The following is an 11671-nucleotide window of genomic DNA, read 5'->3' as shown; positions in this document are numbered from 1 at the left end:
GCTTATTTCTCAAATTTTGTGCACAAATTTGTTTTACATCCCTGTTAGTGAGAATTTCTCCTTTGCCAAGATAATCCATCCACCTGACAGGTGTGGCATATCAAGAAGCTGATTAAACAGCATGATCATTACACAGGGGCACCTTGTACTGGGGATAATAAAAGGCCATTCTAAAATGTGCAGTTTTGTCACACAACACAATGCCACAGATGTCTCAAGTTGAGGGAGAGCGCAATTGGCATGCTGACTGCACGAATGTCCCACAGAGCAGTTGCCTGAGAATTGAATTTTAATTTCTCTACCATAAGCCACCTCCAATGTTGTTTTAGAGAATTTGGCAGTATGTCGAACCGGCCTCGTAACCACGCCAGCCCAGGACCTCCAGATCCGGCTTCTTCACCTGCAGGATCGTCTGAGACCAGCTACCCGGATAGCTGATGAAACAAAAGTATTTCTGTCTGTAATAAAGCCCTTTTGTGTGGAAAAATGCATTCTGATTGGCTGGGGATGGCTCCCCAGTGGGTGGACCTATGTTCTACCAGGCCCATCCATGGCTGCGCCCCTGCCAAGTCATGTGAAATCCATAGATTAGGGTCTAAGTTCATATTTTTCTTCATATGAACTGCAACTGAGTAAAATTGTTACATGTTGCGTTTATATTTTTGTTCAGTATATACACTACCGCTCAAAAGTTTGGGGACACTCAGAAAAATGGCCAGAAACAAAAAACTTACTTCTGAAACTCGTCGGTCTATTCTTGTTCTGAGAAATGAAGGCTATTCCATGCGAGAAATTGCCAAGAAACTGAAGATCGCATACAACGCTGTGTACTACTCCATTCACAGAACAGCGCATACTGGCTGTAACCAGAATAGAAAGAGTGGGAGGCCCCGGTGCACAACTGAGCAAGAGGACAAGTACATTAGTGTCTAGTTTGAGAAACAGACGCCTCACATGTCCTCAACTGGCAGCTTCATTAAATAGTACCCGCAAAACACCAGTCTCAACATCAACAGTGAAGAGGCGACTCCGAGATGCTGGCCTTCTAGGCAGAGTTGCAAAGAAAAAGCCATATCTCAGACTGGCCAATAAAAATAAAAGATTAAGATGGGCAAAAGAACACAGACACTGGACAGAGGAACCCTGCCTAGAAGGCCAGTATCCCGGAGTCAAACTAGACACTCTAATGTACTTGTCCTCTTGCTCAGTTGTGCACCGGGGCCTCCCACTCCTTTCTATTCTGGTTAGAGCCAGTTTGCGCTGTTCTGTGATGGGAGTAGTACACAGCGTTGTACGAGATCTTCAGTTTCTTGGCAATTTCTCACATGGAATAGCCTTCATTTCACAGAACAAGAAAAAAATAAAAAATTGTAGACCTCCATGGCTGGTTCATCCTTGGGAGCAAATTCTAAACGCCTGAAGGTACCACGTTCATCTGTACAAACAATAGTACGCAAGTATAAACACCATGGGACCACACAGCCATCATACCGCTCAGGAAGGAGACGCGTTCTGTCTCCTAGAGATGAACGTACTGTGGAGCGAAAAGTGCAAATCAATCCCAGAAATACAGCAAAGGACCTTGTGAAGATGCTGGAGGAAACAGGTACAAAAGTATCTATATCCACAGTAAAACAAGTCCAATATTGACATAACCTGAAAGGCCGCTCAGCACGGAAGAAGCCACTGCTCCAAAACCGCCATAAAAAGCCAGACTACGCTTTGCAACTGCACATGGGGACAAAGATCATACTTTTTGGAGAAATGTCCTCTGGTCTGATGAAACACAAATAGAACCGTTTGGCCATAATGGCCATTGTTACGTTTGGATGAAAAAGGGGGACGCTTGCAAGCTGAACAACACCATCCCAACCGTGAAACACGGGGGTGGCAGCATCATGTTGTGGGGGTGCTTTGCTGCAGGAGGGCCTGATGCACTTCACAAAATAGATGGCATCATGAGGTAGGGAAATTATGTGGATATATTGAAGCAACATCTCAAGACATCAGTCAGGAAGTTAAAGCGTGGTCGCAAATGGGTCTTCCAAATGGACAATGACCCCAAGCATACTTCCAAAGTTGTGGCAAAATGGCTTAAGGACAACAAAGTCAAGGTATTGGTGTGGCCATCACAAAGCCCTGACCTCAATCTACAGAACATTTGTGGGCAGAACTGAAAAAGTGTGTGCGAGCAAGGAGGCTTACAAACCTGACTCAGTTACACCAGCTCTGTCAGGAGGAATGGGCCAAAATTCATTCAATTTATTGTGGGAAGCTTGTGGAAGGCTACCTGAACCATTTGACCCAAGTTAAACAATTTAAAGGCAATGCGACCAAGTACTAATTGAGTGTATGTAAACTTCTGACCCACTGGCAATGTGATGAAAGAAATAAAAGCTGAAATAAATCATTCTCTACTATTATTCTGACATTTCACATTCTTAAAATAAAGTGGTGATCCTAACTGACCTAAGTCAGTTATTTTTACTAGGATTAAATGTCAGGAATTGTGAAAAACTGAGTTTAAATGTATTTGGCTAAGGTGTATGTAAACTTCCGACTTCAACTGCATATATATATATATATATATATACAGTTTAGTCATTGGGGAGAATGCTAGGACAAGCAATGATATACATTTTTATGAAGACATTTATTGAGAAAAAAGGAGAATACTGCACTTAAAACAATATAAAGTGTGTGTGCTTGCCCTTATGTTAATTTTCCCTGGGCTTGATCCGTTCTTCAAAAGGAGAGAGGGGTCCAGTATCAACCCCAATCACACGACACAGTAACACACACACACAGTTGCATAACAAAACAGGCATAGCATATTATCAAATATCATTTAATCATTCATTTATCTATTTACAGCAAAAGGAGGAACAGTCATTGTTTTCAAAGTAAAAATCACATATTACAGACAAACACTGAATGAACATCCATGGGCAGTCAAGAACATGACAAACACAGGAAATGGCCCTTGATTCACGTCTGTCACAACTACCTCTCCGCCACCACTGACCGGCTCTGCCCTGTCTTTCTGAACAGGAGATCGTAACACGTTTGGTCTGTAGGAGTGAATGAACACCTACTGTTGTCCTGCTTGCTGCAATTGTAGACAATCGTTTTTATACTCAACAATGACAACCAGACCAGTGTTCCTACACTCCTGTAGTTCACTAGATCACAGTTTCATCTTCTACTGCTCCCTATACATTCACCCCAATAGGATAACAGTCAGTAAAACATGCTCTCTGCCAGTCAGGAGTCAGAACAGTCCCACAGCCCACACAGGTAGTTCTGTCATGGTTCTCTGATAGATGAGCCTCTCACTGGCTCCCAGTAGCTGTAGATACATCTTTGAGGCTTGTTTGATGGTTCTATGACAGGTCTGGGATAGTTCTGAGTCGTGTCTCTTTGACCCTCAGAGTAGATAGTCGTGTGATGGTTCTGTGAGGGTTATCTGATGGTTCTGTCATGGTTCTGTGAGGGTTATCTGATGGTTCTGTCATGGTTCTGTGTTGTCGCTGTCTGGCCTTTAGATGAGCTGTAGACTGTCTACAGTGATGGAGTCCATCCCCAGACTGTTAGATGAGCTGTAGACTGTCTACAGTGATGGAGTCCATCCCCAGACTGTTAGATGAGCTGTAGACTGTCTACAGTGATGGAGTCCATCCCCAGACTGTTAGATGAGCTGTAGACTGTCTACAGTGATGGAGTCCATCCCCAGACTGTTAGATGAGCTGTAGACTGTCTACAGTGATGGAGTCCATCCCCAGACTGTTAGATGAGCTGTAGACTGTCTACAGTGATGGAGTCCATCCCCAGACTGTTAGATGAGCTGTAGACTGTCTACAGTGATGGAGTCCATCCCCAGACTGTTAGATGAGCTGTAGACTGTCTACAGTGATGGAGTCCATCCCCAGACTGTTAGATGAGCTGTAGACTGTCTACAGTGATGGAGTCCATCCCCAGACTGTTAGATGAGCTGTAGACTGTCTACAGTGATGGAGTCCATCCCCAGACTGTTAGATGAGCTGTAGACTGTCTACAGTGATGGAGTCCATCCCCAGACTGTTAGATGAGCTGTAGACTGTCTACAGTGATGGAGTCCATCCCCAGACTGTTAGATGAGCTGTAGACTGTCTACAGTGATGGAGTCCATCCCCAGACTGTTAGATGAGCTGTAGACTGTCTACAGTGATGGAGTCCATCCCCAGACTGTTAGATGAGCTGTAGACTGTCTACAGTGATGGAGTCCATCCCCAGACTGTTAGATGAGCTGTAGACTGTCTACAGTGATGGAGTCCATCCCCAGACTGTTAGATGAGCTGTAGACTGTCTACAGTGATGGAGTCCATCCCCAGACTGTTAGATGAGCTGTAGACTGTCTACAGTGATGGAGTCCATCCCCAGACTGTTAGATGAGCTGTAGACTGTCTACAGTGATGGAGTCCATCCCCAGACTGTTAGATGAGCTGTAGACTGTCTACAGTGATGGAGTCCATCCCCAGACTGTTAGATGAGCTGTAGACTGTCTACAGTGATGGAGTCCATCCCCAGACTGTTAGATGAGCTGTAGACTGTCTACAGTGATGGAGTCCATCCCCAGACTGTTAGATGAGCTGTAGACTGTCTACAGTGATGGAGTCCATCCCCAGACTGTTAGATGAGCTGTAGACTGTCTACAGTGATGGTGTCCATCCCCAGACTGTTCTCCAGGGCTGTGTGGTAGATCTCTATAGCCTCAGCCAGGGGTAGGGTTCCTCCCTCACTGGTCTCTATGATGGCGATGGTCTCTCCGAACTCATTACACATGATGGTGGGAGTACCCTGGGTCTGGATAGGAAAGGAAGCATTGTATGGAGGATGTGAGAGAAAAACATATTTGAACAACATATTTTCTCAATTTTACAGACTAACACACCCTCAGAGGCCGCACACAGACCCCGCCAGCCCCTCCCCCTCACCTGCTGTAGGGCCGACGTCTGTATGTGGATCAGCTGAGGCTGCCCATTGGCCAGTTCCACCTGGGATGCCTCCACTAGCGCCACGGCGGCACTGGTCTCCATGGCAACCTGTGCTGCGGCCGCCTCCTCCTGCCTCTGCTGGCGTGCGTGGGTCTTCCTGTGGTTCCGCAGGTTGGAGAAGGACTTGAAGGCCTTGCCACACACCAGACAGGCGTGGGGGCGCTCCCCCGTGTGCGTACGCCGGTGCTCCGCCAGGTGCATGCTCTGGACAAAGCCCTTGTCACATATTTCGCAGCGGAACGGCCGCTCCCCCGTATGCGTGCGCAAGTGCTCTCGCAGGTGCGTGTTCTGCCGGAAGCGCTTGCCACACAGGTTGCAGGGGAAGGGGCGCTCTCCTGTGTGGATGCGCTGATGCAAGGTCACGCCTGAGGAGGAGACAAACAGCTTACCGCAGGTTAGGCACTGGTGGGATTTACCCCTGGCCACTGCACCACCACAGGTCCGACCAGGAACCAGGCCGTGGCTCAGCTGATGCAGACGCCAGTTGGCTGCAGAGTTGAGCTTCTTCCCACACACAGTGCAGTCCAGGCCCCCTCTCATGATGCTGGTGGTCCCTGTGTCTTCTGAGGTGGAGGGCTCTGAGAGGGGCTCCCCGTCAGGGCACACTTGGGGCTGGCTCTCTAACCCTCCCTCTCTGTCTGCCTGGGCCTCAGTGGGGTGGACCTCCTGACAGTGCCGGTCTCTCTTCCTCCTGTGCAGAAAGCCAGCCTGGCAGTGGGGGCAGGAGAACGGGGCCGGGGCCCCCGGGTGAACAGTGTAGCGGTGGGCGGCTAGCTTGGCCGGCCGTACGAAGGTGGCGGGGCAGTCCGGGCAGGGCCAGGGAGGGAGGTTGGCATGGAGTAGGCGGTGCTGCCGGAGGTTGGATGACTGGGTGAATGTCCGGTGGCAGATGTCGCAGCGGTAGGGGCGCACGCCAGAGTGGGTGAGGTTGTGGCGAGACAGGTTGGCCAGGGACGAGAAGGTCTTTCCGCAGTCTGAGCACTGGAAGGGCCGCTCGCCGGTGTGCGTACGCAGGTGGTTGCGTAGGTGCATCTGCTTCTTGAAGGTCTTGGTGCACACGGAGCACTTGAAGTGTCGCTCGGATACGTGGGCCGTATGGCGGTGTTTGACCAGGTGGAGCAGGGAGGGGAAAGCCTGAGGGCAGGAGGGGCAGGGGAACGCGCCCCGGGGACCAGCTGGACCAGAGGGGTTAGGGTCAGTAGAGGAACCAGGATCAGCAGTCTGTTCTCCCGGTTGGGACTCTCCACTGCCCCCTGGTGTCCCCTCCACATCCACCCCGTTCTCCTTTCCTCCCTCTGCCCTGCTCAGGGAGCTGGAGGCAGTGTCCTCCCCCGACTCGCCTATCTCCATCTCTGCCTCGGTAAGGGGGGCCATCAGGTTCTCCTCGTCCCCCTCCGTCTCCATGGGGCTGCCCTCACCCCCATCCCTCAGGGCCCGGGCTCTCTGAAGGATGGACAGGGCTGACAGGGACATCCTCCTGGGGACCGCTGGGACCTGCACAGGACATCATCAAAACACATGCTCATACATTGACCAGTATGGGACTGAATTTAACTAGAGAAACAAAACATTTGCACACATTTCTCATTGATTTGAGCAAAACATTTCTCAAGTTAGAATTTGGAACTATAAACAATATTACCATTTTTAAAAAGAAAACGTGGTTACCAGGACGACAGGGGTAGCTGCTTTGGTGGTGTGTGTTCTACGGTGGTACAGGAACTTGGTCATATTGGTGAAGGTCTTGGCACAGTGCTCACACCTGTGGAGCGGCTCTGCTGTGTGAGACTTCCTACAGGACGGAGCGAGGGATGAAGAGAGAGGTAGGGAGGGGCGGATATAAAAAGAGAAGATTTGTCTCAGAGACTTCAATACAAAACAGCATTCAAAAAGCAATAGGCAGAAAAACATTGGGGATTGTGATGGTTCATGATGAGAACATGATGTCTGGTCAGGCACCTACCTGTGTATGATGAGGGTCATCTCTGTGTTGAAGCCGTGACCACAGTCCACACACAGATACCGAGCCTCCCCGGAGTGAGAGCGCATGTGTGTCTGCAGTGACATCGCCTTCTTAAACACCTTGTCACACTCCCGGCACTCGTATGTGCCATGCTCGTGCACGCGCCTGTGTGCCGCCAGCCGATTGGCTGACGTGAAGGTACGCTGGCATTGGCTGCAGTGCAGGCATAGGGGTGTGTTTCTAGATCTTTTAGCCAGGGCGCGTCTCCCCGTTCCCTTCCCCCTATCCTCTGCCACCCTCCCCCCATTCTCCTCCTCTCTCTCCTCCTCCCTCCCTCCGTCCTCCTCGTATCCCATCATCACCCCGTCCTCACCGCTCTCCTTCTCCTGGGCCAGGAAGTGCTCCCCCTGGTGTTGCAGGAAGTCCTCTGGGGTCTGGAAGAGGAGGGCACACTCGGAGCACTCATAGGGGTGGAAGATCACCACCTCCCCCTGCTGCTCCTCCCGGACAGCAGACAGCGCCACCTCCAGTCTCTGGAGGCCGTTCTCTGGAACCTCCAGCTTTCCTACCGAGCCCACCCCTAGAGGAGTGAGCAGAGGGGGCAGCAGCTTGGCGCGCCGTAGGCCGGGGGTGCTGGAGCCATCGGCCAGGGCCTGGGCACTGCAGATCTGGAGACGCATTGTGGCCGAGCCGGGAAGGGGGGAGACGGGGGGTAGGAAGGTGGCCCGGGAGGGGGTCGAGGGCTGGGGGGCAGACTGATGTTGTTGTTGGGCCAGGACCTGGGGGGGGGAGCACAGACATGATCATGTTTGAGTGAGAATAACTGGTTACTGGTTATAAAAAGCTTTTTGACATGAAGTGTGTACAGTACCTGTGCTAAGATCTCCCCGGCTTGTTGTTCACTCAAGACAAAGTTCTGAACACTGACCAAGGGTGTCACAGTACCATCGGGCTGCAGCACATACTCCTGGGAGAGAGAGGAGGAAGTTTGAGCCAAGAAAGGAAAAACCTAATTCTGCCTGTCTGCTTTTGCGCTAAAGAACGCCAGCCTGTGAGCCCTTTGATAAAGGGTTTGCTGATGAAATGTGTTGGTATTTAATACTCACAGTCTCTGTGGCACTGTGTGTGCTGCTCTTGCTGTGGGTCTGTCTGTGGGCCAGCCACACCTCTGGAGAGTCAAACAGGGCCAGGCAGTCTAGACACTGGTACTGGACAGGCCCCGACACCTGGCCCTCTGTCCCTGCCTCGTCTGTCTCCAACACCTCACACAGTTCTGGGGAACACAACGTTCAGCAGGTGAGTCTCACTATCTAGCCCCTCTACATTCAAACAACCTCTGCCTTTCATCCTTGAAACAAACCACCACCTTTCACTCCCCCTCCTCTTCAAGACACATATCCACCCTTTCCTGTCCTCCACCATCCCCTCCATCCTCCCCCTCTCACCATGGTCCTCTGTCTCCAACCCTGCCTCTCTCATGTGCAGCTCCTGGTGCAGTAGCAGTTCATCTGGGTTCCTGAGGAGGGCACCACACTCCAGGCACTGGTACTGGCTGTCCCCGTACTCTGAGATGCCCTGGATGGCCATGGCCTCCCCAGCCTCCCCCTCTTCTCCCTCCTGCCCTGTGTGGATCTGCTGGTGCATCAGCACTTCTTCTAGGGTGTTGAAGAGCTGGTGGCACTCGCTGCACATGTACTGGTGCTGCACGTCGTACGTGCCCTCTGGGTCCTCCTGCTGGTCATCCATGACTACTGCAAGGCGGTTTTTGTAGGACTGTGTGTGTGTTGGTAAGCACAATTCAATGAATGATAAAAAGGCTCCTGTCCTGGTCTGAGTTATAGCTCTGTGTTACGATCTTGATACAAGTGTGCCTCGATGGTTGAACTGAAGACTTTGATATCTGTTAGTGAGCAAACAGTGTGTTGTGAGTTTTAGGGCTTGTACCAGTAACAATGATTTGCAAAGTAGCTAGCCTCTTTCCTCAGGTCTCTCACTATGATGTTCTGTGATGTCAGGACAACAGGGAGGGAGCCTGAAAAAAAGCAAAATACAGTAGTCTCAGTCAGCTATTTGGTATCACCTGTCCCAAACCCCAACTGGCCCACAGACATTCTTTTAGTTTACAATGATGTAGGTCATTTCCATGTAAAAGGAGCCATGAACACCAACATGTGATGTTGTTAGGCGCATATCTCAATGTGGCCCTCACACAATCATGGCCACCTAATCATCCCCAGCTTCCAATTGGCTCACTCATCGCCCCTCTTCTCCCCTGTAACAAATCCCCAGGTCGTTGCTGTAAATGAGAATGTGTAATAACAAAAAATATATATTTCAAAATGAGTGTCAAATGGGAAATGAAGTCATAGATAAATGTTTCTAGTAATTGCTTGGATTTCTGGTCAAACAGATGGAAAGGGGTCTTAGAAAACATCTACCAGATAAGCCTTAAAAAAGGTCTTACAAATACATCAAAACACAATAATGTTGAAGTAATATTTAGGTAAACTATTATCAACACTTAAATCATTTCTCCAAAACTAAATGTAGGTTGCCTTCTTAAAACACTGCCTTGTATGCCGTTACCAAAAACCACATATCTTTAAGATGATGATGAAAGTTCACAGAAGTAACAAGGTAGACCTACCAATTAGTTTGTGTTTTTTACAGTTTCTGAATTATTTAGTGATTATAACTCGTAATTCTGTTACCAAATTGGTAACATAATTATAGAAAAAACAGCAACGGAATTACAGCAATTGAATTGACCACGATGTGAAATCAAATCATAATGTTCTCCCTTCCACTGGCATACTGTTATGTTCAGCTCATAACTGTTTTCTGTCTCTTTCTGTTGTCTGGTGGTCAAAGCGAGAGTGTGAAAACAGTCTGGACAACCTCCACCTCTTCTCTCTCACGTTAATATCACCTCTCCCGGTTCTTACTGATGACTACCCATGAGCCCCCTCTCTTTCCATTTACTAAAACTGTAACCAGTATCCGCACCCACTGAGCACCGGAAGTCTACGGACGTTGAAAAGTAGTTGAAATGTCAACGTCCACATACGTCATTTTTTGGGGCCAGTCGGGGCCGGCCTTGATTTAACCCAAACACAGATGTCCATGATTGGTGACCAGACCAAATTTGAACCAATCATAAACGTCTGTTTCACAAGTTTGGACAGGACAGTAGAGTGAAGAAAAGTAGAGTATAGTACAGTAGAGTTCAGTACAGTAGAGCACAGTAATGTACTGTACTCTATTGTGCTCTACTGTAATGTCCAAACTTGTGAAACAGACGTTTATGATTGGTTCAGATTTGGTCTTGTTTGTGGGTGGAGCTCATTCGAATAATAGTCAGTGTGTAGAATGATACCCATATATGCAAAGGATGATATTGCATATTTCTACCTTTGTGTACCTATTCAGGATGGATCACAATAAAGAAAATTACATTCATTCCCATAAATGATGCATTTCTGTGTAGTACAGATCAGGGACCCATGATGTAATTTCGTTACCGTAATTATGTTACTTCACTTACTGTAGTTCAATAACCAAAATTGATTTACTGTAATTCTGTTAACAAACTTTGCATCTACACTATTGTTCCAGTAAATGTTTTTGTTTAGCATACATTTTAAAGTGAAAAATCTGAGTCTCAGCGTAATTCCGTTACCATGGAATTGCCCTGTAGCGATTGCATGGTTCCATAAAATCGTCATAGAAAATAGAGCTGATAGCTACAAGCTAATTTGAAGCTGCCACGAGCAGCAGAAGCTAACTGCATGTAGGCGCCAAATGGTGGTAGACGATGTGAAATAGTTAACAGGGATGTGTATTATTAGATTACATTTTTCTTCTAAAAAATGACATATAATTCATGACATTTAGTTTATACAAGCCACAGTGCTGCATGATAGCTTGCAACATTGCTTCCTGTGTGTTATCATTCATGTGGCGAGCTGTTGGCGGCGCTCTCTCGGATATCCGAGACCTCTTCGGAGGCACCGCTGTCTCCTGACTGTGGCTCCCCGGCTCAAGGCGGTCGTCAGGCGGCGCTATCCACTTTTCCCCGCAGGTCTCCGGTAGACACGATAGGCCCTTCCTTCCCCTCCCGTTCAAAGAATCTTACCTCTCATCTACTGTCGTTGGACAATCCCTCGTGAGGTCGTCACAAATCTCCGCAGAAGCAACAATGGACTCTCTGATCCGTCTTTAAGTGAATAATTCACTGATTTAACGGTACGCTTTTAAAATCGTGAATCTTCTGGCCGAGAAACATTTCGGTGCACGAAAAACATCGTTTGTCCGCGGATCGTTCCCCTGTTGTCGGCACACTCTGCTGCCTTGCGCTCTGGCCTTGCGACTTTGGAAGGAAGTGATTGGATACATTCCCTGTCAGTCATCAAGCGGTCTTTAGGGCATTTTCACAAAACTTACTGTATATTTGCGGTTGTGGGAGTTTACTGTCGCCATGTCGGTGTGGTTTGTCATTTGTTTTTGTATCTACTTTAGACCTGTTTTACAATTTTTTTAAACCACACTCATCTGATACTATTTGTTTAAACTTACAATAATGGAAACTTTGAATAATGGATCATTGTTATGCTATATTAATATCACCATAATGAGAATATGTACAGTGTTTGCTAACCCTGCAATCTGAAACAAC

General features: G+C 48.3%; 1 protein-coding gene across 2 annotated transcripts; it reads right to left on the bottom strand.

The window, feature by feature from the left end:
* Nucleotides 1-2832: 2832 nt before the first annotated feature.
* Nucleotides 2833-11366, bottom strand: LOC106605864 (uncharacterized). Of its 2 annotated transcripts, XM_082975502.1 has the most exons (9): nucleotides 11132-11366; nucleotides 8941-9028; nucleotides 8442-8769; nucleotides 8103-8269; nucleotides 7868-7963; nucleotides 6997-7775; nucleotides 6702-6825; nucleotides 4974-6527; nucleotides 2833-4842 (listed from the first exon to the last, which is right to left on the bottom strand). In XM_082975502.1, the coding sequence occupies exons 3-9, from the start codon at nucleotides 8740-8742 to the stop codon at nucleotides 4669-4671; spliced, it is 3195 nt and encodes a 1064-aa protein (XP_082831628.1). In that variant the 5' UTR covers nucleotides 8743-8769; nucleotides 8941-9028; nucleotides 11132-11366; the 3' UTR covers nucleotides 2833-4668. The 2 variants fall into 2 exon arrangements, with proteins under 2 accessions (XP_082831628.1, XP_045574681.2); XM_045718725.2 differs by having other exon boundaries at nucleotides 8442-9028.
* Between the last annotated feature and the right edge of the window lie 305 nt (nucleotides 11367-11671).

This window comes from Salmo salar, chromosome 05 (genome assembly GCF_965601325.2).
Source record: "Salmo salar chromosome 05, fSalSal1, whole genome shotgun sequence".
Classification (NCBI taxonomy): Eukaryota; Metazoa; Chordata; class Actinopteri; order Salmoniformes; family Salmonidae; genus Salmo; species Salmo salar.
This window is presented reverse-complemented; position numbering and strand designations above follow the sequence as displayed.